Source organism: Megalobrama amblycephala, linkage group LG16, assembly GCF_018812025.1.
Source record: "Megalobrama amblycephala isolate DHTTF-2021 linkage group LG16, ASM1881202v1, whole genome shotgun sequence".
NCBI classification, from domain to species: domain Eukaryota; kingdom Metazoa; phylum Chordata; class Actinopteri; order Cypriniformes; family Xenocyprididae; genus Megalobrama; species Megalobrama amblycephala.
Genome location: NC_063059.1, coordinates 2,899,783 through 2,926,088, shown reverse-complemented (window position 1 = coordinate 2,926,088; position 26,306 = coordinate 2,899,783). Strand labels below are relative to the sequence as shown.

General features: G+C 39.4%; 2 protein-coding genes across 6 annotated transcripts in view; one reads left to right on the top strand and one right to left on the bottom strand.

Moving 5' to 3' along the window:
• Positions 1 to 20,664, bottom strand: part of LOC125248545 (NACHT, LRR and PYD domains-containing protein 12-like) — a 34,610-nt gene extending 13,946 nt beyond the window's left edge. For 2 of the 5 annotated variants that reach the window (XM_048160492.1, XM_048160493.1), the window contains exons 1-8: positions 20,222 to 20,664; positions 16,500 to 16,609; positions 9,963 to 10,079; positions 9,144 to 9,260; positions 3,907 to 4,020; positions 3,677 to 3,751; positions 1,778 to 3,568; positions 1,416 to 1,586 (exon numbers count right to left, since the gene is read on the bottom strand). In XM_048160492.1, coding sequence (XP_048016449.1) covers positions 1,416 to 1,586; positions 1,778 to 3,568; positions 3,677 to 3,751; positions 3,907 to 4,020; positions 9,144 to 9,260; positions 9,963 to 10,079; positions 16,500 to 16,549 — 2,435 coding nt within the window. In that variant the 5' untranslated portion in view covers positions 16,550 to 16,609; positions 20,222 to 20,664. The remainder of the gene's footprint in view (positions 1 to 1,415; positions 1,587 to 1,777; positions 3,569 to 3,676; positions 3,752 to 3,906; positions 4,021 to 9,143; positions 9,261 to 9,962; positions 10,080 to 16,499; positions 16,610 to 20,221) is intronic. The other 3 variants (XM_048160489.1, XM_048160490.1, XM_048160491.1) reach the window with 2 other exon arrangements.
• Positions 4,056 to 5,546, top strand: LOC125248548 (putative nuclease HARBI1). The gene is made up of 2 exons (XM_048160495.1): positions 4,056 to 5,305; positions 5,403 to 5,546. The coding sequence occupies exons 1-2, from the start codon at positions 4,629 to 4,631 to the stop codon at positions 5,536 to 5,538; spliced, it is 813 nt and encodes a 270-aa protein (XP_048016452.1). The 5' UTR covers positions 4,056 to 4,628; the 3' UTR covers positions 5,539 to 5,546.
• Positions 20,665 to 26,306: the final 5,642 nt, after the last annotated feature.

Below are 26,306 nucleotides of genomic sequence, written 5' to 3'. Positions count from 1 at the left end.
TTTTTAACAAAGTTTCAGATTGCGTCAGCAAGACATTGTTTGTTTGATTGCTTCATTTTACTGCAGATTCGTTTTTAAACTACATAGTACGAAGCAGGCTTTTCAGAGAGAGTGAAAATAATAGATGATGCAGTGGCGACTATATTGGATCCAAAAGTAATGTCGCAACACACAAGTGTGAGTATTAGTATTTTACGATGTGTCACTATTGCTTTGTCTATTACAGGTCGTTTGATATGTTCTCACTTTACTTTTACTTTACGGAAAATTATGAATGATGAATCTAATAATGACAATGTGACAAACAATGGTACATTCATTCATAATTCATTTACACAAAACACTGCAAGTTATCCTGTCAACTACAACTGTGGTAGGGTGTGGTTGACCTGAGGGGAAAAAATGGTTTAACAGCTGATGACACTAAAGGGAATGTTGGGTTTATGTCAGAAAATACAGCATTGTGTTTAGATTAGAGATTGCTATTTAAAGGTGCACTCAGTGCTTGAAGCGGAAAAATAAGTTCCGGTACTTCCAATGCTTGTTCCAAAACGCATTCCAGAAGAAGGGAGGGCACAGTGGGCTTCCGTGCATGCAACATATCAGAAGTGCCATTACGTAAGGAAAACTGGTGGTACGCTAAAGGTGAAAATACTGTATCGGCCCACTTCAAGCACTGGGTGCACTATACAGGATTTTTAGTTACTGTTTGCAAACACAACATTCAAACTCGTCCCATCCTCGTGGGCAGAATATTGTCAGAAGTGCATGATTGAAGTCCCCTGATATGATATCAGTTGCACATGCAGCCCCACCAACTCAAAGGACTACCTGCAGCAAATATTGTGTTTATCATGCATAATTATTAAAATTTTTGCACATAAGAAGGAAAATTTACTTTAATAGTTAGATGACTTGCTATAATGTGAGAGTGAATTTAGCCATCTTCAGTCTTCAGCTAAATAATAATTATGTATCATCATAAAAATGTAATTACAATGCCGAATAATCTGACTCCAGTTACAGATAGCAGTCTAAAAGGCAATAGCGACATTAGCATGAGACACAACAACTTCCTGAGCTTCAGACACAGACAATAAAGTCCTGTCCTCACCTGAGTCGTGCATCATTATTAGCTGGAGTGAAACACTCACTGACCAAAGGCTGCAGCCAAGAAATGTCCAGAGCACAGGAATTCAAGAAGAAAATATGAAAATACAAGCACAGGGCAGTGCCACTGTAGACACAAACACCACCACATACTTGTAGTAGATCACGATTGAGAGGCATTATTTTTTGTCTATTCATAAAAAGTCTATTTTTTTTAAATATACTGCATAGTGCACCTTTAAGGGTCAGTTTATGTGTAGCTTTTGATTAAATTACTTCAGTATCTCCTTCAATACGAAACTTACTTCAGTATCTCCAGTTTACAGTGAGGATTCTCCAGCCCAGAAGAGAGCAACTTCAGACTTGAGTCTCCAAATGTATTACCAGATAGATCCAGTTCTCTCAGGCATGAATACTGTGAGCTGAGAATGGAGGCCAGAGAAGCGATGCTTTTCTCAGATAAATACTTATCAAGCCTGAGAAAAAATAAAGGCAATTTAGTATTTTTTTTTTATTTAGAGTGACAGAACAACAGAAAAAGGAACTGAAAAAAGTTACTGGCATTTTTCAATTCTAACCCATGCATGCACCTACACTATGTAAACATCACAATTTATTCATAATTGCATATGTGGTGGCCAAACATGTACTACATATAGTTACTTACTGAGCTGATCTTGATTCTTCAATCACAGGCAGCAGCTTCAGAAGAGCTTCATCTGGAGTGATGTGTTTTCCTGTATATCTGCTCAGTTGAAACACATCAGTTTCCTGCTCTGATGTCAGCAAAACATAAACCAAAGCAGACCACTGTGAAGGTGACAGCTGAATTTCTTTTATTTTACCAGATTTAACATAGTGCTGGATTTCTTCCATGAGGGAATGATCACCCAGTTCATTCAGACAGTGGAACAGATTTATGGATTTCTCTGGAGATGGATCACACCAGATTCTCATCTGGATGAACGCAATTGTTCCATCATTACTGTGAGAGTTGCTTCCGGTCTGTGATAATACACCTTGTAAGAGATTCTGATTGGACTCCACTGAAAGGCCTAATAGGAAACGAAGGAAAAGGTCCAAATGTCCATTTTTACTATCTAACGCCTCATCCACAGCTCTCTGATGCAGGTCTGACATTGAAATCTGATTTCTCTTGGCTTCATGAGTTGGTGAAATGTTTTGGTCAAACATGTTTCTGTTATTATTTATAAAGGAGAGATGCACATATAGAGCTGCAAGATGTTCCTGAATGCTCAGATGAACAAAGCAGTACATTTTCTCCTCATACAACACAAACTCCTCTCTGAAGATCTGAGTGCACAATCCTGAGTACACTGATGCTTCTGTCACATCAATGCCACACTCTCTCAGGTCTTCCTCATAGAAGATCAGGTTTCCTTTCCTAAGCTGCTGAAAAGCAAGCTTCCCCAGTTTGAGAATCATGTCTTTATCTTTCACTGTCTTCTCATAATCCTTCTCATGTTTGATGCTGGTCTGAATGATCAGGAAGTGTGTGTACATTTGAGTGAGAGTCTTGGGAATCTCTCCACTCTCTGCTTCGCTCAACATCTTCTCTAGAACAGTGGCTGAGATCCAGCAGAACACTGGGATTTGACACATAATAAAGAGGCTCCTTGATGACATCAGGTGTGAGATGATCCTGTCAGCCAGACTCTGATCCCTGATTCTCTTCCTGAAGTATTCCTCCTTCTGTGGGTCACTGAAGCCTCGTACCTCTGTCATTCGATGGACACACTCAGATGGGACGAGATCAGCTGCTGCTGGTCTGGAGGTGATCCAGATGAGAGCAGAGGGAAGCAGATTCCCCACAATGAGGTTCGTCAGCAGCACGTCCACTGAGGCTGGATCGCTTACATCACACAATCTCACATCGCTCTGAAAATCCAGAGACAGACGACACTCATCCAGACCATCAAAGATGAATGACACTTTATATTTACTGCTGGAAATATCCAGATGTTTTGTTTCAGCGAAAAAAACGTTAAGCAGATCTAAAAGGCTGAGGCTATGGTCCCGTATTAAATTGAGCTCTCTGAAAGGAAGTGGAAATATGAGATGAACATCCTGATTCTCTTTCCCTTCAGCCCAGTCCAGGATGAACTTCTGCACAGAGACTGTTTTTCCAATGCCAGCGACTCCCTTTGTCAGCACAGTTCTGATGGGTTTGTCTTGTCCAGGTAAAGGTCTAAAGATGTCACTGCATTTGATTGGTGTGTCCTCTGTTGCTGCTCTCCTGGACTGTGTCTCAATCTGTCTCACCTCATGCTCATTATTGATCTCTCCACATTCACTCTCTGTGATGTAGAGCTCTGTGTAGATCTCATTCAGGAGTGTCGGGTTTCCCTGCTTTGATGTTCCCTCATATAGACACTCAAACTTCTTTATCAGATTTGATTTGAATTTGTCCAGAACTTCACCAAGTTCAGATTCAATGCTTCAGAGCAGATTACATATTAAAACAAAGAAAAAGAAATGCTGGTCAGTGAATACAGTCAAGAATATTGACCTATATCAGTAAAGTGAATGTGAGATGTGTTTTCACCTGTTCTCTGTGAAGATGATTCTCTGCTCTGGTGTCCTGCATAGCTGTTCATTTACTGGTTCCTTCTGCTGTACTCTGAGGAAACAAGGACAAACTCACATTATCTTGAATTTGAAAGAACAAAACACTTAATACATTGAATATTACCAGAAAAACAGTTCTTAGAATTACAATTAGAGCACATTAAGTGCACATTACATACTCAATATAATGCATTATTCTTTTCCTACCTAATATTAGGGTGAAATCCAGTTTTGAATGTTTCTGGATGTCCCATGGACTGGTCACTCTTCATGGACACACAGCTGGGTCCTGCTGAGTCTGATCTCTCTTTCTGAATTGAACTTCAGTAAACCAGAAAGTTAATTATTTTGTTGTGTTATATGTGGAGATGTTGTGGTCATTGAGGTCCAGATTGGTTTATTTTTGCTTGGTTTACTAGATATGAATTTATTAAAGCAATGTGTCTATAAATAAATGATCTGGGGCCGGTTGCATAAATCTATTTAAGACTAGTCTTACAAATTAGTTGTCTAATTATTTTAATTATATTATTAGACTGGTATTTACTTTTTAAGTCGGTTGCATAAAATTTTAGATTGGTCTAATTTGAGACAAAAAAGTAAGACTGGTTCCCCCTTGGCTAACTCTCTTACAATCTATGTTGCCATAGAAACTAATAAACTGTCAAAAGAAAAATATGCTCTAGATTCACAAAAGTGCCCCGACTTTGTCTTGCGGTATGGCAAATTTTAATCTTTGGTTTTATGAAAGTTCAATAAGAAGAGAAAGAGTTTTCAAAGACAGTTCAAACCCATTGGAAGTACTTTGTGAAAAGGAACTGCTGGAGAAGCTAAGATTTCCAAGACATACAAGAACTAGCAATTGACTTGGCGGAGCATCTGAGGCCTGAAACTTCGAGAAATTTTAGCATCCCTCCACTGCTACAAGTATGTCTAGCTCTACGTTTCTTTGCCACAGAATGTTTTATAAATGCAGCTGCAGACTTAATTGGGGTACACAAGTCTACAGCATCAAGAATTATTCATCGGGTTGCTTGTGCACTGTCAGGCAGACTTCCACTTTTCCACTTTATCCGACTGATGTCTCTACCTTGAACAAGGTGAAGGCAGATTTTTTCAACATTGCTGAATTTCCAAATGTAGTAGGAGCCATTGATGGAACACACATTAGGATTCAAGCACCTTCAACTCATGAGCCATTGTTTGTTAATAGGAAAGGCTACCACAGTATTAATGTGCAGGCAATTTGTGATGCCAAACTCAGAGTGCTCAACTGTGTTGCTCGTTGGCCAGGATCAACTCATGACTCAAGAATTTTATTGAATTCCCAAATTCATGATGCATTTGAGAGAGGAGAATTGCAGGGTGTGCTCTTGGGTGACTCTGGTTATCCACTAAAACCCTGGCTTCTCACAGCCTTCTTGAACCCAGTCAGTGTGCCTCAAACTCGGTACAACACAGCCCATGCCAAAACAAGAAATGTTATTGAAAGGTGTTTTGGAGTCCTGAAACGAAGATTTCATTGTCTACATGCAGAGCTCAAAATGAAACCAGAAAGAGTCTGCAACATAATCTGTGCATGTGTTGTTTTGCACAACATGGCAAGGTAATAAATAAGTTTTTAACTGTAATTAAAACACCTAGCTACATATTCCCCAATGATTATAAATTACATGAGTAAAAGATCACTTTCCTTTTAATAGAAATCTTGCACTCCCAGACATAGAGGATGACCAAATTTTTGAAGAACCCACTTTGGAGATCGCAGAGGCAGGAGATGAAGATGGAACTGGGCGTTACATTCGACAAATGACTGTAGAAAACATTTTCTCAGTTTGACTGAGAAAAAAGAAAGAATTGATAACTTTTAAATGAATTGGACATATTATAATTTATTCATCGAGACAATACAAAATATTTGATGCATAGTATCAGTAAAAACAGCTGAAATACTATATAATCTTCAAATTACAACTACATTAACTTTCACTAAAATACTTCAAATCTCTTAAATATATCTAAAGATTCTGTATGTAAACATTAAATAAGAAGTAAATTCAAAATTAAATACCTGGAATTACTAAATACAATTATTTGACTAGTTCTTTGACAATGGTCATTGAGATCTATAGTTCATGTCCAAGTTTTTATAGCTCCAACTTTAGCTTAGTTTTTTCTAATTCTAGTTTTTCTATTTCTAATTTTAGTTTAGCCTCTTCCAGTGTTAAAGTATACTTCCTTTTCAAGTATATTGTTCATGGTTATCTTGCTTGTAGTGTCTTTCTGTGTCCCTGTGTCTGAGCCATGTCCCACAGGTGCCATTTGGGTGCTGTCCAAATCATCTTCTTTAAAAAAACTACAAAAAAAAAAAAAAAACAAGAACAACATTATCAAAATTAGAAAGTTTTGTTGTACTTTTTTTCTGCAAAAATGCACTACATACTGCATACTACTTACTACATACTACTTAAGTTTACTTGTAGTTCACTCATTTTAGAAAAAATAAAACATTTTACACATGCGCACACACACATACACGTTTACTTAGCTATCTAAATGGAGACACTGCATAGACTTCTATTGTTTTTATAGATAAACATTTTATAACTATATAACCCACACCCTAAACCTACCCATCACAGAAAATGTTCTACATTTTTACAAATTAAAAAAGAATATAGCCTATTGACAAAATAAATATATTGACAAAAGTAGTCTTTGATTATATAACCTATAATCTGAAAACACTGTCCTCAGCAAATAGTGATTGCACAAGCACTACATGGCATTGCAAATTAGCCTACTTTCGCTGACCTGTGTCCACGTATTATTTTAAACACTTAATCGGTTTTTAACTTAAAAACTGCATCATTGTAAGGAATAGTAGAGGATTAACTAACTTGGTGAATTATAACTCGTGGTTTAAAGACTGTAAGCATAACTTTACCTTCGCTATGTGTTGTTTGGTCCTGGCTCGTCACAGGCGCTTCATCACTTTGAGGCACCAATGTTAAAGTCACCTCGCAGTCTACTAGAAGATAAAAATTGGTACTCAACCCAAAACAGTAGTACAGTTTTTTAAAATGAAGCAAAAAAAAAAAAAAAATCACCATCAAAACATTATTACTCACAAGACTGTCCAAGCGGAGCTGATGCGACAGCGGTATCCTCCCCCGCTGCAGGTAACGTCCGGCCGGATACTCCGTTCTCCATCCCCCCGGGGATTCCCCAAAACATCGGAGATTCGTCTCCATATATTTCAATTATAATTTCCGTTGTCCTTTTCAATTTTGAAGTTGGCCCTCCCCCTGTTGCAGGGTTTTTTCGCTTGAATATTTCCTTTTTTGCCTCTTGAACCATATTTTTAAAACGTTTCTGAACGTCTTTGATGGATCGCGAGACAGACGTGTTGACGCTGTTTACTTTTTCAGTTATTGTGGTCCATGCCTTGTGTTTTTTTGCTATTGGCGTTGTAGTCGCTAAATTGATTCATTAAAGTGGATTTAGAAGCATTGTATTCCTCCAAAATACAAATATTTTCAGCGAAGGAAAATTGTGATGAGCGCCCACTGTTGGCCATTTTGTTTAAGTTGTTCAGCGTCTTATTTTTCCCACAAAGCAATGCAATATAGACAGTCTTACTTAAGATAGATGTGTGCTTATTTTATGCAACGATCTTTCTTCAGTGACTTTAGTTAGTCAGACTATTTTTTAGCCATTATCTTAAAGGTTCTCTAAGCGATCCTGAGCGGAGTAACTTCCTGTTGACGTTCGAAGTGTTGTCAAACACAACAGAGGCTAGCTAGACCTTCCCTCCGCCTCCTCCTCCTCCTCCTCCTCCTCCCCTCCGTGCTTCCTGAAACAGTCATGAACGCGCATTTAAAATAATATTTGTCGGTTATTGGCTGGAGCATGTTTATTATGATTCGTGGTCCAGGCTGCACCAGTTTGTTTTTGTTGCCATTTTTGGAGCTTGTGGCGACTACAGAGACCACGTTTTTTTACAGTGTGTTCAGGGGACAGGCAGCTATCGGATAGTGAGGAGATGTTTGCTGTATGTGACAAAAAATGTTTTGGCCTAAAAACGCGTGACAACGCTTAGAGGACCTTTAAGACTGTGTCTATGTTTATGCAACCGGCCCCTGATTTTGAATTGGGAAATTAAGTCAGTCTTCAAGTATTGGTCTTTTAAAAAGGTGGACAAATCATTCCTACTTTATATTAGGTGGCCTTAAAGGGTTAGTTCACCCAAAAATGAAAATTCTGTCATACTCAACATCCTGTCATTCCAAACCCGCAAGACCTTCGTTCATCTTCAGAACACAAATGAAGATATTTTTTTAATTAAATCTAAGAGGTATATGACCCGTCCATAGACAGCAATATAATAAACACTTCAAGGTCCAGAAAGCTACTAAAGACATTGTTAAAACATTCAATGTGACTGCAGTTCTGCAACCTTAATTTTATGAAGCAACGAGAATACTTTTTGTGTGCAAAAACAAAACAAAAATAATGACTTTATTCAACAATCTATTTTCTTCCTTGTCATTATCCTTAAGCAGGTGATGCAGTAACACAGTGAAGTTTTCCGTGTTTATGTCCAAATGCCGGCTCAGTATTGGCCAAAGCTGATCACGTGAGCATGAGCCGGCCAATAATGAGTCGGCTTTCTGACATAGTTATTTTTGTTTTGTATTTGCACACAAAAAGTATTCTCGTCTCTTCATAACATTAAGGTTGATCCACTGCAGTCACGTCAACTGTTTTAACAATGTCTTTAGTACCTTTCTGGACCTTGAAAGTGTTGATTATATTGCTGTCTATGGACGAGTCATAAAAAAATATTTCATAAAAAATATCTTAAATTGTGTTCTGAAGATGAACGAAGATCTTACAGGTGTGGAACAACATGAGGGTGAGTCATTAATGACAGAAACTTTAATTTTTTGGCTTCTCTGACCTTTAAACTACTATGTACTTACATTTAAATTAATCATTTGATACAATGCACTTATTGCATACATACATGTTTTTACATTGTACTTATATTTTAAAAAGTACCTGCATGTAATGACATCTATAATTAATTTCTGTAATTACATTATAATTACACTGTTGACCTTCCCTGACACCTTAACCCACACTTAACCCATACCACCAAAGCTTTCCCTTACTTTAACCATACATTGTACTTATTTTTTGATGTAAGTACATAGTAGTTAAGGCCACTTAATGTAAAGTGGGACCAAAATCTATAAATTAATGTCTTGATCTATAAATTAATACCTGATTATATGAACATCTATTTTTGAAAATAAAAATTATATTTTATAAAAATATATGAAATAAATATTATATTGTACGACAAAGAATTTTATAATTTTACTATCACAGGTAGAAAACATCAAATAAAATTAGTGTCTCTTTAATATTTCTTTTACCTTATATCAGGAGAAACTCTTTCATTATTGAATGATATTGGAAGTCCCATGGACTGGTCACTCTTCATGGACACACAGCTGGGTCCTGCTGCGTCTGATCTCTCTTTCTGAACTGAACTTCAGTAAACCAGATGTTATTAAAAATATATTAGTTATTTTGAGTCATTCAGTACCCTAAGAAAAGCAATATTGACTTAATTAACTTAATTAACAGTGATTAACTATATGATTGTACATGTCGTCACCTTGAAATTATATGGGTCTATCTGACATTTTTGTCAAAATTATTTTTTTAATTTTGGCCTTATATACTTGTCTTAAAGATTTCACCAAATATAACTTTTGTCTCAGCAGTTCTGGTACTGAATGAGAGAATCAAAATCTGCCCACAGAAGCACTATGATGGCCATAGGAGCTCTGGTAATTTAAAATGGTATATCTATGGACAACAAATTTGAAAATTCTCTTATAATTGTAGATACCTGATTTTTGATCTCTAATGGACTCTATGCATGATTGCTCAGATCTTTATTCCCTTCCCTTTTTTCCTGCATCCAACACATTGATTACTATACCTGATTGTTTGCTTACCATCTAAACTACCCAGACCTCAATATGTGGCCTTGCTATGAGGTGAGCAATGATATTCACTTCACCTGTGACTGAGATTTGATCAGAAATACACATTGATGTGCACAGAGTCCATTTATCCATATTATAGTTTCATTATAGTATATAGAATGCACTACTGAGACATATTTCTATGCAAGGTGCAAAACAAGAAGTAACATTATGGTGTCTTTAATATCTTTTACTTACCTAATCTTAGGAGTAACTCTTTCATTATTGAACGTTATTGGATGTCCCATTGACTGGTTACTCTTCATGGACACACAGCTGGGTTGTGGTGAGTCTGATCTCTCTTTCTGCATCAAACTTCAGTAAGACAGAAAGGAAGTTAGTCATATGATAATAAAAAAATAATTATTGTATGGATTATACAACATTTTTTGATCAAAGTAACTGTAGCAGAATAAGTCTCTGCAGTATTTCAAAGGACTTGTCTTGTGATTACCGCGGCCTAAATTGATTGAACTTTTCACACACTTTCAGGCTCTGTCTTACACCAAATTATAAGATGACACAAAATATATCACTAAATTTGCTTATGGGATTTTCCGACCAGCACATATGGGAAATGTTTGGTATAACACAGATATTATACTGGTCTAAAGTGACAAGATATGGGAACCAATCAAATTTCTTTCTGTACTTTGCTAGCTGTCAACTCAAAGGTGGACAGAGAACATGAAGAACATGAAGAGGTAACTGTTGGTAACATCACAAAAGCGAAAAACTTGTTTGCGAGATAAAATATGCATTTAAAATCATATTAAGAAATGACACAACCCAATTTGTTGTAAACCTCAAAGAGATGCATATATAGTTCATTTGAGCTGCTTACGTCAAGTACCAACAGTGCTTTAATGCAATTGAGAAATGTTTTCCCCAGCGCATTAACTTATATTGCACATATTTCCATTTCACAACAGTTTGGCATAATTATATAAACAAACCAAACTAAAACATGTATGATTGCATGTCCAACAGACGGAGCTCAACAGGAGATGGGCACAATAATTTCAATTAAAACATGCATTTTAATGCATCATAAAATTTACGCAATAAATTATATATTTATAATAGTAACAAGATCTTAATGCTCATATGGTCTTTGGGATCCGTCCGGACCCCATTTGATGTTTCCCTCATTAAAAACATTGTTCCCTTCATCTCAGTTGCATGAGATGAGTGTGAGTTTTGTTACAATATTTATCTAAACACACACACACGTTTTATGAAACAGGCCCCTGTTCATTTCTGCTTATTGCTATTGGTTTTATTTACATACTTTTTAATAATTTCTAATTCTAAAGTTAGTGATTTTGTTTTGTTTTTTTACAATTGATTTATTTATTGATTTATTTTTTTAGTGGCATTTTAGTTCTATTTTTGCAAATTAATGTGGCATTATTGCAAAATCAGACACTTTAAAACACTTTACAGTTTTTTTCAGTTGCTAACAAGCATTTTTCAATACCGAAACCACATTTTCAAAACTCTTCACACAGTCTGCATTACCAGCATGAATGTTGGCCAAACAATTAATCTCACCTACAAAACTCACTCAGACCAACATATAATTAAATAGAGTAAAGTATGTGTATTTGCCGTGCTGTCCGGGGGGAGGGCTTTGAGCTCTGAATTTTGGCCCAAACCCAGAGTACTCCCCCCGGATGTGGTAATGAGAGATAGAACTAGAAGTGAGGAGATTGGGTGGAGGAGGGATGCTGATAAACTGTCAATGAACAGAGGTAAGTCTGCAGCATATATACCTCTTGATTAATTAGCTGAATGCTTTCCTTTTGTGCTAATTAGGTTAATTATCTGCACCTGCTCCTCCTGAACTTTGTTAATAAAACATCAGATGGCTCTAGCACCTAGATCAGTGGTTCCCAAAGTGGGGGTCACGAGATGATTTCCAGAAACCAAACAAAAACCATGCAAATAAAAAAAAGCCATCAACCTTTCGATTTTCCTTCCCCTCGACCGTGACTCCTGAGATGATATGACAGATTAACGACATTATAGCATCAGCATCAGCTGCAGCAGGTCAGTTTACAGCACCATGTTAAACATTCAGACATGTGGTAATTCTTTAGGCTTTAAGCTTTGGATATTATTTTTGTCGAAATTAAACGTTGGTTAATATCGACCAAAAAAGACAACGCAGGGAGGCCAGCGGAGGAGAGCGGGGAAGCACCACCGTCATGCCTTTACATTTCATGTATGAATGTATAGCTGATATAAAAAACTGGATGACCAGTAATTTCCTACTACTAAATTCAGAAAAAACAGAGATTCTAATTTTTGGACCGCAAACTTCTTCACGCAATAATCTAGAATACTGTCTAACACTTGATGGCTGCTCTGTTAAGTCTTCGTCGTCAGCTAGGAACCTGGGTGTGCTCTTTGATACCAATCTTTCATTTGAAGGTCATGTTACTAGCATCTGTAAAACTGCATTCTTCCATCTTAAAAATATATCTAAACTATGACATATGCTCTCAATGAAAAATGCAGAACAGTTAGTTCATGCGTTTATGACCTCAAGGCTAGACTACTGTAACGCTCTACTGGGTGGTTGTTCCGCTCGCTTGATAAATAAACTACAGCTCGTACAAAATTCAGCAGCTAGAGTTCTTACTAGAACTAGGAAGTATGACCATATTAGCCCAGTTCTGTCATCACTGCATTGGCTTCCTGTTAAACATCGTATAGATTTTAAAATCTTGCTAATTACTTACAAAGCACTAAATGGTTTAGCTCCCAGTACCTAAGTGAGCTCTTAATACATTATAGTCCTTCACGTCTATTGCGATCTCAGAATTCAGGCCAGCTGATAATGCCTAGAATATCAAAATCAACTGCAGGCGGTAGATCCTTCTCCTATTTGGCACCCAAACTCTGGAACAATCTTCCTAGCATTGTTCGGGATGCAGACACACTCTGTCAGTTTAAATCTAGACTAAAAACGCATCTCTTTAACCTGGCATACACATAACACATTATCAATTTATCTTTTCAAATCCATTAAAGGATTATTAGGCTGCATAAATTAGTTCAGCCGGAACCGGGAACACTTCCTATAACACCAGATGTACTCGTTACATCAGAAAAAGAATGGCATCTACGCTAATATTAGTCTTTCTGTTTATCCCGAGGTTTACCGTAGTCAACCGTATCCGGGCCGTATCCAGCTGAGACCAAGGACCGGCGCCATGACACGACCACAACGCAGCCCTGAAGTATCAGCAGAGATCGAGTCAACTTGATCGTCCATTGTGAAGGCCTCATCGACACGACAGCCAGTGCCACAGTTCCTCAACAAACCGTCCATACCGGCGTGATGAATACGATCCTCAACTGGATGGAACTGAAATAAATACTTTGATTGTTGCGATCCTATCAGACTTATGATAGCAACCTGAATCGTAACAAAGCACTGTTCGCCAGAGGAGAACTGGCCCCCTGACTAAGCCTGGTTTCTCCCAAGGTTTTTTTTCTTTCTCCATTTTAACACCTATTTGCCACCTGTTTGCCACCTGATGTCACCTGTTGGAGTTTGCTGTGCAGCCACAATTATATACCAGTTATCAATGTAAAGCTGCTTTGACACAATCTGCATTGTAAAAAGCGCTATATAAATAAAGGTGACTTGACTTGACTTGACTTGACTGGCATCGTTATTTTGAGGGTTGTGGGCTGAAAAGTTTGGGAACCCCTGACATAGATCAATATCCTGAAACTAATTTACATAATCATTGAAGTATTTTTTTCAGAAAAAAAAATAATATTTCATATGCAAGCTAATGGTGTAGTTGAGTAACTTTGTGGTAAATATGTAAAAATGTACCACATATCCCCCAAAACACAGCATAAAAATATAGTTTAGAAGCAAATACATTTTTTTATATCATTCGTATTAAATTTTTTAAATATTAATTTATGCAATTGCTATGTAAATGTGTGGGGTATATTTCTTATTTATGTATGTGTGTACAGCTGGTGTTGTACTCTCCCAGGTTTAGGAAGCTGTCCTCTGTAAAATGTGCTGTACACAAGCTAATGTTTGGGTTGTACTGCTCAGGAACAGCGTAATAAATAATTCTTTACCACTGATTCCTGATCTGTTTTTAGAGAGTCAAACAAAAGGGTTTTGCTTTCGCATCCAAACACACATCGTCTCCACAATTCACTGCCTTGCCTTCTCTTTTTGTGTATGTCTTTGGGCGCCGTTATGCTAATATGTCACGTTGTGACGTAGACGTTTGCGGAAGTAATACCTGGACTTCCATCAAAGTGTTTTAGACAGGTCTGGATCAGTGTTCTCTATTAAATAGAATAAATCCCTTTTTGGGAGATTATCAGCTTTGTAACTTTGAAGATAATATACATGCACAAACATTAAAATGCATTATATACTTTAAAAAAGTGTAATTTACATTTAGGCCCTTCAGTAAATAACAGTAACATGTTACTGTATTCAGAGGACTGAGTGTGTGTTCTTGAAGAACATTCTCTGACCTGTTAAACGCTTAGATTGTGCCATTGCTTTTCCTTATTATCTATAATTCACTGATTTTAAACTAACTTTTGTTTTACAATGGTGGACAAACAAGCTTATATTGTATGTAACACTTTTTACATACTGTACTATAACATATAAACCTTTTGCCACACAATGCAAAGCATTCAAAAATATATGGTATTAGCTATGTGTCGCAGTTCTCTTCTGTCACGGACTCCATCTCCCATCATCCTCCATGTCTCACACCTGCACGCACTTCCTAATTAAAGGCAGGGTAGGTAAGAAATTTTGTTCCAAATTTGTTTAAACTTTCTATATATATCCATGCATAATTAAAATGTAAGAACTCTGATAAAAAGAGTATAAAAATCGAGTGACTCTAGACCGTTTAATCTGTATTAAACACAGCTCATTATTTCCATCCGGGACGAAACATAGGATTGGCTTAGGCAGCTGTCACTCTCTCGCAACTATGGCAACCACCCTTTTGCCACACATGACCTGCCCACTTGCGCGCGCACGTTTGATTTGGGGAATTCAAGAGGCATGGATCCTAGGAATACCAAAACAATGGCAGAGAAACAGCAAGCAAAATTCACAGTACCGGCCTATGCAGTTAGTGAAGGCAAACCAGGCAAAAAAGGAAGACAGTAACAGTACAAGAAAAGGCAATGAACAAAAAGTCTTTGGATAAACAAAGAAATAAAACGCGAGTTAATATCGGCGTGGCTCTCCAGCGATGGCGAGAACTGAGGGAACTCAAGGGGCTGAAAAGTGACTCCTTGATGGCTTTATTTCTGCTGGACAGGTAAATCTTTCTTTTTGTATTTTGATCATACATATTTTTTGTTTATTTTTTCATGAAGCATGTGTCATTAGCACACGTAGCTGCGTAATATAGCTAACATAACATTACTTAGCGAGTCGTAGTAGAGACGATAAATAATCTATAGGCCTAGCTCAAGATGATAGCTATAGTGTTGAATTGTGCATATTTTTGCTTTAGATAACTAAATACATGTTTAACAGATAGTAGGCCTAACGTTACTCCGCATCTAGGAACTTTTCCTAGAACTATATTTACCCTCTGTCTAACTCTTTTACCATGTTCACCTGTAAGTTTACCTGCACGTTTTTTTTCGCCTTTGTTTTGTTTTTATATTCTCTACCTATGTTTACTGATGTCTTTATCTTGTATCTGTGTGTGTCGTACACACTTTGTTGTATGTGTGTGTTATTATTTTGTGTCTGCAATGCAGTTGTGAGTTGATATTTGAGTGTATGTTACTCTGTTTATCTGTAGAACAACGTATATGTTATGAATCTTACACGAAATTCATCTTCATCACAGTGTAAATGATGGTAATGGAAAAACGTGTATCATGCAACCTGTTTTTAGCTTTGCCTTATAGATAACTAACTCGTTAGCGAATTAAATTATGTTTATCTTCATAATTATAAAGTTATTTTTATTACATGTGATTCTGACATGATGTCACTACATGCACTGTGCTCCTTCCTCTCCTCTCGTCTCAGGTAAATAATGCGTCTTCCAGCTCAGTGGTCGGAGTCGCACGTTCATGCGTTTTGGGGGCGTGGCTTTGGAAGGAGCCCAGAAGGGAGGGGTGGAGTGAATGGAAATAATGAGCTGTCTTTAAAACAGTCGTGAGAGGTCTACAGACACTCGATTTTTATACTTTCTTTTTCAGAGTACTTACATTTTAAATATGTATTGATATATAAATAAAGTTTAAACAAATTTTGAAAAAAAAGTTTTTTATACATTTTTTACCTACCCTGCCTTTAACTCCCCATCATCACGGATTCCCCGCACCTGGACCACTTATCACTCCCTTTAAATAGACTCACTTCCCTGCACTCCTTGTTTGTTCTATTGTTTGCTATGTGTGTTTGGTTTATGTCTTGATCCTTTGCTTAATAAATACCCTGGTTTTGTAGAAGTCTGATGTTGCTTCATCTTTGATACGACCAAACTGTAACACTATGTAGCTCAACAGCATATAAGATAAAGAGGAATTAAAAAGTAAATAAAAAGGGCATGGAACCTTAAATCCCAACTAATTCCAATTGTGTCATTGGTTCAGTTCATGTCATCAATCTCATTCCAGTCAGGCAACAAAAGGTGGAAAATCTTGATTTTCTGTATATTTAGAGCCTGTAAGACCCACTTTTTGATGGTGTACCTGCATTCTGGAGCACAATCTCCATCTCTCAGTTTATTTGAAACATTCATGGTTCAGTCCTCCTGGAGCAGCACAGATGGACCTGATGAGCCTGATGTCCTCCTCTGACCCTGAGTGGAAGAGACACACACACAGCTTCAGAACTGTAATATTTGGATTAGTTGTGGTGGATGTTTCACAAAAGACCTTCATGGTTAAAACCGCAAGACTGTGTTTACTAAAAGTTGTAGGAAAGCCTATTTTTCTCATAAAAAACAAACAAGCAAACAAAATCATCCAAAACATCCTCACCCAATTAACAAATTAAATCAAGCAAATCATTTTGTTTGAAATCTTACAGCTGTTCAATTTTGAGTATTTTGTTAAATACGTGAAGTAAAATGAAGTTTATTAGATGAAGTTTATTAGATCCAATACCCACTAAACTACTGAAAGAATTGTTACCTGTAGCACAAGAGCCTCTTCTCAATATTATCATCTCGTCTCTATCTCTAGGTCACGTCCCATGACCGTTCAAGCTAGCAGTTATTAAGTCTCTCATTAAGAAACTACAATTACATCCAAATGTATTAGCAAATTACAGACCCATTTCAAATCTTCCATTTATGTCTAAAATACTAGAAAAGGTTGTGTTGGCCCAATTGTACTCCTTTTTGCAAAAAACGCTATCTATGAAGAATTTCAGTCAGGATTCAGATCTCATCATAGCACAGAAACTGCTCTCATTAAAATTACAAATGACTTACTTCTAGCTTCTGTCCCTGAATACAAAATTACACTGGTATTCAGGGACAGGCATTACGGTGGTTTAGATCGTACCTATCAGACGGTCACAATTTTGTTTATTTAAATGGGAAAAAATCGATAACGAGATAATGATTGTAAACTATGGAGTGCCGCAAGGATCAGTGTTAGGCCCTCTGCTATTTTCAATCTACATGCTGCCACTCGGCAATATTATAAGAAAACATGGAATTAGTTTCCACTGCTATGCCGATGATACTCAGTTATATATTTCAACACAACCAGATGAAATCTCTAAATTATCCAGTCTGACAGAGTGTGTTAAAGAAGTAAAACATTAGATGACTAGTAATTTTCTTCTATTAAATTCAGATAAGACTGAAGTATTACTTATTGGGCCAAAAACCTGTACACAGAATCTCTCAGACTACAATCTGCATTTAGAAGGATGTACTGTTACTCCATCCTCAACAGTTAAAGACCTGGGTGTTATATTAGCAACAATCTCTCTCCGTTTCCCTTTGTTCACTCGCCCGCCGCTCTCATCGCTTCTCTGGAGCAATTTAGTAATTATTTGGTTATAAGTTTAATTTGCATTTTTGTGCTTTCGTTGCTCTATTTTACATGTGTTTTTCTTTGTGATTATTTTCTTATAGGCTATTATTTAATCGGTAACGGGTAGAGATAGGCATTCTTTGTTTCCCTAGCTACCTGTTTACTGTTATTTCATTTGTTGTTATTCGTTAGATCATGTTTGTAAATATTTGTGAAACAAAGGCCCTTAATGGTTTTACCTTATGTGTGCTTAACCGATCTTCTATCGCCCTACAATCCTTCACGCTCTTTAAGATCACAAAACTCTGCACTTCTGGTTGTACCTAGGATATCCAAGTCCACTAAAGGAGGGAGAGCGTTTTCACATTTGGCTCCGAAACTCTGGAATAGCCTTCCTGATAATGTTTAGAGCTCAGACTCGCTCACCCAGTTTAAATCTAGATTAAAGACACATGTGATTAAACATCACAACGTGATGTTTAGAAACCTCATGATGGACTATTTTATTTATGATCTTGTCAATGACAGCAGCCCAAATTACTGTCTTTTTGTGTGTTTTGATGTATATATTGCTGAGGAGTTATTTTCAGCCATGCATTCGTTAGCCAGCAGCGCTATTAAGAGTATGGGTCGGGTTTTATAGTATTTGCTTTATTCCAGTCACGTCATTGTCATAGCTTATGTTTTAACCTTGATCCATCCTGTCTGCTTGTACTGAGCTGTATGTAACTATAAAGCTCTATTATATTGGAATAAAGTGTATTACATTAAGTGAGATGAAATGTTAAATTTTACATTGTTTGGCAAAAAGTTGATGATATAATTTAAATATTTCAAATGTGAAATATTTTTAATTATATATATAGTCAGTGAAACATTTTTCAATGTTTATTAAACTTTGTTAAACACCTTTGCTGAAGCATTGTCTGTTTTCTTGCAGTTTTTTTGTCTTAAAATGTCTTAAATATTACAATACTAAGGCTTAAAGGTCAAATACTCAATTTAATTGATGGAGTCTTAATTACAACAATAAACATTACCATGTTATTTCAGCCATACTGATGTCTAGAGAGAAATCCATTGTAAATGTCCCACTTTCTGAGGAATAAAGTCCTGCTCAGATGTGTCACAGTAGCTGATTTCTGTCTAAACTAAAGGAAACTTAAACTTAAATGGTTCCTGCAATAATGTGTTAAATTATCCATTATATTCCTACCTAAATTTAACGTCTGCACTGGACAAAAGATGTATCACTGCCTTTAATGCTTAACTTGAACAAGAAAAAAAATATTCATTAAAATATCAAATAAATGTCATAAAACCAATTAAATTGAACTTTGTCAATACATCGTTACAACACTAATTTTGTTTTAAAACAAATGATAAGCAAACTGTTTGTGTTTCTTAAAAAATATTGCTTAATTTTATGCCAGATAGAACCTTATAATTCCAAGCGAAAGTGTTTTTTTTAGAATTAAAGGTTCCATCTGCATTTGACCTGTTCCAAAAATCTCCATTTACAAATATGAGAGGATTTTGATATTGTACAGTTTGAACACATTTAGGGTCCCTGTCATTTTCATGTATGAAAGAAACTTGTTTCCCATATAATTTTTTTTTTTTTTTTTTTTTTTTTTTGCTATATGGAATGCAAAAACTTTAAATCTCAATATCTCAAAACTGCTCAGAATGCAGTTAGAACCTCATAATTCCAAGGGGATGAAATGTTCTATACAACACTGAACCACAATTTCTTTAATAAAATAAAACATTATTTTTTAATTATCACCTTAATTTTTTTTAATGAAAATTACAAGATCCATGATTCATATTTTACAGTAAAAAATAATAAAATTTAAATTCTATTATTTTATTACAGTAATCAAATTAAGTAAATTATTAAATAAATGAGTAAATAAAGTAGGTAGCCTAAATAAACAAGTAACACTTAAGGTTTCCTCTACAGTGGACATGTCTGAAATCAAAGCCCTGTTTCGTAACAAACTTGTATTTTGATTTGAAACCCATAACATTTTCCTAGATGTTGATTTATGACAAACAATTTGACAGTCATATGTAAATGATAATAACAAAATATGCTCATTTTCATAAGGGTGTTAAATTGTTAGTCATTTTTAAAGACTAAGGAGAGGGTGTGGTCATGGTGATCCTCCAAACATTTGGTTTCTCTGAAAAGCCCTGAATCTGCTTCTTTACAGGACATTAAAAGACTTAAACTGTGACAACATGTAAGGTCTCAGAGAAATTCTTTAATTAAATACAATGTTCTCTACAGAGGACAAAACTCCATAGCTGGGTGTCAGGAGGATAGACCTATATAAATAAGTTTCTATATTTGCGTATGCAGTAAAAGGCATTAATATTCTGAGACGAAAATGGTTAAGACGCGTCTGAAAACTCACCGAGATCAAAAAGTCTCCATTCGTAGATTCCTGCTTGAGCACTGTAGACGTATAGAAAGGACGTTTATTTTTCTAAAATGTAAAATAATCTCCCATCAAAATGGCGAAATGCCTGTTTTACTTTTACTTTTTTGGTTTCACTTCTCAAGTTTTAGGCTACTACATCAGCAACAGGGAAAACAGGGATCGTCTCCATTTTATTGTCCTTCCTTGGTTCCGGGTTTTCCCCCTCTCATTCTGATCGTGTGAACTGTAGGCTACACAGTTTTTTTTTTTTTTTTTTTTTTTTTTGATGAGTTGAAAATAAAATCTGAAGTTTGAGTCTCTTTTTAGGATCGGGAGAAGTTGCGTAAGCTCAAGAGATAATTATTCTAGCTTCATTCTTTGTCTGTTTACAGACAAATCCGGCATATGCTTTCAAAGATTCCCAAATCGTGGAAGAGCTCTCGTGCAGGGACGGTAAGTTTTAACAGCTTTAATTTTGAAGGTTCAGTTTGTAATAATTTTAAGTTTTAGTTTAGTAGTTGTGATAGATAGATAGATAGATAGATAGATAGATAGATAGATAGATATAATTATCATTGTCTGATTCGTTTACTTATTCATTATTAGAATTTGGGTATTTATTAGTGATGTGCTAATTTATTAGGCTAAATATTAAAATTAATATTAAAATTAAAATAAAGTAATGCATAATATCGTCAGCTCTTAAGTAGCTCTCGCAGCCTGACGCAGTGTGTGGTGGGCTGTAACACTGTTAACCATCAAGAAGTTCATTTCTCTTGGAGTTTTTTCTATTGTATCTAAGATACATCATGAGGATGAAAGTCAGAATGCTGGAGCAGCTGTTTCCTGAGTGCAAGTATAAAGCAGGATGCTGACTAGGTGAGCTGAAGAAAGTTAATAGCTGAAGTACTGACTGAAAGACGATGGCTGGCATGGTGGGATCCGTGGCACCATTTGATAATAATTCACAATCATTGGAGGAGTATTGTGAAATATTGAAGCATTTCTTCATGCCAAATGATGTTGAGAAACCAGAGAAAAAACAAGCCATGTTGAGCTGTGTTGGAGCGCAGACACTGATGAGGAATTTAGGGTGCGTTCACACTTGTAGTTCGGTTCGTTTGGTTCATTTGGTCCGGACCAAATAAGAAAAAAAAAACATTTAGTTTTTGGTCCTGGAACAACATTCTAGTCTGAAAATTTAGTCTTAACCCTATTCCTACCCCTAAACTTAACCCTACCCATAAGTTATCTAAAAAAAAATCAGAGGGAAATGATAGATGAATAACACTGATGTAGAAGATGATTTTAAGCCTAAACTTAAAATAAACTGTAAACTTGTCCCTCAAATCTGATTGGTTGATTTGAATGTTGTTCCAGGATCAACAAAAATGTTGACCCAGGAACATGTTGAACTCAGCAATATCAGGTTATGCGTTGCGTTCATATATAATTCGAACCGCACCAGAGTTCGTTTGGAAGCAGACCGAGAACCATCTTTTCAGCGGTCTCGGTCCGCTTGTTTGGTGCGCACCAGGGTTCGGATGGTAGCGTTCACATATGTTCAAATGAACCGCACTAATCGAGCAATCGCACCAGGGTTCGTTTTAATCGAACCAAACATGACAAGTGTGAACACACCCTTATTGAGTCCTTTAAGACCAGGAGCAAACACCTCTGTGAAGTTGGCACCCCATAAAACGAAATAATCCCCAAAACTATGTCATTCGTTTGTGCTGAGTTGTGCCGCAAAAACGCATGTTTGTGCTGGTTTGGTGTTCGAGATATTGAGCATTATTTTTTTGGTCATGCAACATCATTCTCCACCCCACATCTTTCAAATCGCTTCAAACTGGTGCCATTCATTCGTGCTCGATTTGTGCCGTTAAAACAAACACTAACTGTTTAACTTCGACAGATATAACAAATATAATATGGGAGTTGTGACATCACTCTCCACCCCACTTCGTCTAAATCGCACGAAACTGGTGTTGTTGGTTTGTGCTTGATTTGTGTCAGTTTGTGCCATTAAAATGATCACTGCAGGGACGTGCACTGACATTTTGAGGGGCAGGGGCTCAAGTGAAAAAAAAGGGCACTTAATTGCCCTCTAATTTAAAAAAAAAAATAAACAAAATGTTAAATATATTAACACAACTTTGACTTCCTTACCAATTTATTTTAATCCCCTCACACTCACGCAATTGTTTCATACTCCACAGATTTCTACAAAATAATCAGTTCACACAGAGACAATGTTCTTGTTTTGTATTCACTTGGTTTGTCACAAGAGAAGGCAACAGCAAAGCAAACTATGCTACAGTGTGCATGTTTTCCACTTTACTATTTTCAAGTAGCTATATATAAATGACTGCACCAAGGAGAGGGACATAGTTTCCCTAATAATTTGTTTTGCACAAATCAATAAATCGTTTTAATTTTTTGCATGTTATTGGAATACTTCTTTGGACAATTTTAAGATTTTGGTCCATTTTTGCTGCCATGTCTTTTACTCTAATGGAAAGAAAACTTCCAAAATACACATTTAGATGGTATTTGTTTTAAGCCTACTACCTCCGTCTGTTTGCATGCATAGATTTCTTCTAAATTAACCAAAACAAGCTAATCTGCATATTTAAACACACAGTGTTTTTCCCCTGAAATATTCAAGTACATAATATATATTATAACAAAAGCCTGCAGAGGGCACCAAAAGCCTGCTTATTGTTGTTGTTACACAGCAAGATCAAATCCTTGTTCCCTTTCGATACTTCACTCGTACTGCGTATGGGGAAAGGTCTCCCTTTTTCCCCGCTGCTGAAGCCTTTTTCAATAACGCAGTGTAACTGCATCGTCATTGGTTCACTCATAGACAAGTTGTTGAACCAATGACGGCGCGGCATAGCTGCGCGACCTATGGCGACAAAGCGCGCGAATATTCCCGCCGAAATGGGCGGGGTTAGGGGCTATATAAGCAGGCGTTTCGCCATAGGATTTCAATGTTTTCTCCTTCAGCGACGACCTCTACTTCTCTTCGCTGATCTCCGCCTGAAGCCGAAGAAGCTCGCCGCCTTCCTGACAGCTCTCGCCGCCGTCTGAAGAGGCTCCCGCAGCGGACTCGCCTGGACTCGCCGGTTGAGGACAGCGCCGGCGTCCTCACTGACTGCAGCTTCTGCGCCGTCGTCGAGCCGCCGCCTCCCGCTTCCCGCTCCCGGCCGCTTCCTGTGCGTCCCCTGCCGCCATCCGGCGCGCCGCCTGAGAGCTTCACCCGCGGCTTAACGCCGCTCTAAAAGAGCTATTTCAGCGGTTTTCACCGCTTCTAGAGCTTCCGCGGCCCTCGCCGCTCTACAAAGAGCCACCCAACTGCCGTTTTCACAGCACCGGCGTCTCACGATGCCCCGTCACTCATGTGCTACGTGCAGGGCCCCCCTGCACGATAGCGACAGTCACAGCGAGTGTGTTGCCTGCCTGGGCAAGCCCCATGCGGACGGCGCGCTTGCTGGAGACTCATGCCCGCACTGCGAGTGCATGAGTCTCAGTTCCCTGCGCTCGCGGGTCGCCTTCTTCACGGAGGGCGATCTCGCCGCTCGCGCCTCCCGTCTCCTTCCTCTGCGAACCGGCCAGGAAGAGACAGCAAGGTAGAGCGACTCAGCGCCCGGAGTTAGGCGAGCTCACGCCGGCCCAGCCCCCGCGTGCCTCGCCTTCTCCTCCGAGGGAACTCTCTCCCGTCCTGTTCTCTCGCCCTGAGCAGCGTCCCTCTGCCGAAGCAAGTGACCTCGCCTCATTCGGAGGAACAGACGACGAGCAGGATGACTCCATGTCACTTGCGGCTTCCGAAGCGGAAGGATGGGCTGGCGAGCCGGATGACCCTGCTCCCCCGCCTCCCTTGGAGCCCATTGAGCACGGCCAGGGCATGGATGCCGAGCTTTTCCGCATCCTGTCCAGAGCCGTGGAAGAGCTGGACCTCGAGTGGGCCCCTCCAGAGGAGCCATCTCGCGGCCGCCTGGACGAGTGGTTCCTGCCAGGCCGCCGCCAATCACCTCGCCAGCGCTCAGCACCCTTTTTTCCTGAGGTCCACGAGGAGCTCACGAAGTTGTGGCGCGCTCCGTATTCCGCCCACCTTCACACAACGCACCGCTCCTCCCTCACCGCCGTCGACGGCGCCGAAGAGAAGGGATACGAGCACCTGCCACCCCTAGACGAAGCGGTGGCTGCTCACCTCTGCCCTCCCGCTGCTGTGGGATGGAAGACCAAGAGGGCCCTTCCTTCCAAGCCCTGTCGGACCACCTCTACTTTGGCTGGACGGGCTTACACCTCGGCGGGCCAGGCTGCCTCCGCGCTCCATACAATGGCCATATTTCAGGTCTTCCAGGCCAAACTCCTCCGCTCGCTGGACGAGTCTGGAATTGACGCGCCGGCTTTCAAGGACCTTCGCAGCGCCACCGACCTTGCCCTGCGAGCCACGAAGGCTACGGCCCAGGCCATCGGGCGTTCCATGGCCAGCCTGGTAGTGTTGGAGCGCCACCTGTGGCTCAACCTAACGGAGATCAAGGACCTGGATAAGACGGCCTTCTTAGACGCCCCGGTCTCTCCCTCTGGTCTCTTCGGGCCTGCAGTGGACGGCTTCACCGAGCGCTTTACTGCTGCGCAGAAATCGTCTCAGGCTATGAGGCATTTCTTACCGAAGCGCTCCAGCTCTGCTTCTGCGTCCAGCCGCCCCAGGACTGTGCCGGCTCAGCAGAACAAGCCAGCTCCACCCGCAACACAGGCAGCGCCACCCAAGGAGCATCGCCAGCGCTCGCGCCCTGCGAAGCGCCCTCCCTTCCCGAGACACCAGGGACCCCGGCCCAAGATTGTGCTGGACCCGGTGCCTCCGAAGTCGTCCTGATTCGTCAGGACTGGTTCTGCTCGCTGGACCTGAAGGATGCGTATTTTCACATCTAGATAGCCCCCCGTCACAGACGATTCTTGAGATTCGCATACGAGGGAGTGGCGTACCAATATACGGTCCTGCCCTTCGGGCTGTCTCTGGCTCCTCGCACTTTCACCAAGTGCATGGACGCGGCGCTTTCCCCTCTGAGGCAAATGGGAATCCGGGTCCTGAATTATCTCGACGACTGGCTCATTCTAGCCCGTTCGCGAGCCGAGCTGGAACACCACAGATCCGTGCTCCTCAGCCATTTACAATGTCTGGGTCTCAGGGTCAACTTAGCCAAGAGCTCGCTGTGCCCCACCCAGCGAATCTCGTTTCTAGGGGCAGTTTTCGACTCAGTCCGCATGACGGCAGTAGTCTCGCCGGAGCGTGCTCTAACGATTCAGCAGCTCACGGCCTCAATCAAGAACAAAGCCTGTCTCCCTCTGAAGTTTTTCCAGAGGCTACTAGGGCTGATGGCTTCCGCCTCCCCGGTGCTGCAGCTCGGCCTTCTTCGGATGCGGCCTCTTCAGTACTGGTTGAAGTTCCGGGTTCCTCCCAGCGCCTGGCGGCACGGCCGCTTATGTCTCAAAGTCAATCAGGCCTGTCTTCTAGCCCTGAAACCTTGGATGGACCCTATGTGGTTCAAGCGCGGAGTACCCTTACAGGCGGTCTCACGAAGGACGGTGCTCTCAACGGACGCTTCCAACTCGGGTTGGGGCGCTGTGTGCGAGGGCAGACCGGCCTTCGGCTCGTGGAGTCACGAGGAAAGCCGTCTACACATCAACTGTCTAGAGATGCTAGCAGTGATGAAGGCCCTTCAGTCTTTTCAGGCTCACTTGACAGGACGTCATGTTCTAGTCCGATCGGACAGTATGACAGTGGTGTCATATTTAAACCACCAGGGCGGTCTCTCGTCCAGCCGCTTATGCGCTCTGGCGAAACGTCTTCTGGAATGGGCTCTTCCGAGGCTTCAGTCGCTCAGAGCGACTCATGTTCCTGGCAGGAACAATCTGGGTGCAGACATGTTGTCACGGAGCAACATCCCCTCCGACGAGTGGATGCTCCACCCCCAAGTGGTCCTCAAGATTGGGAGTTCTTCGGAGGCAGAGATAGACCTCTTCGCCTCAGAAGACAACTCTCATTGCCCAACATTTTCTCGAAGGA

Excerpts from the sequence above, each read along its gene's own strand:
- LOC125248548 (XM_048160495.1), top strand. The coding sequence starts at position 4,629 with ATGTCTAGCTCTACGTTTCTTTGCCACAGAATGTTTTATAAATGCAGC. Across the intron at positions 5,306-5,402 it reads GTTTTGCACAACATGGCAAG|AAATCTTGCACTCCCAGACA; the intron begins GTAATAAATAAG and ends TCCTTTTAATAG.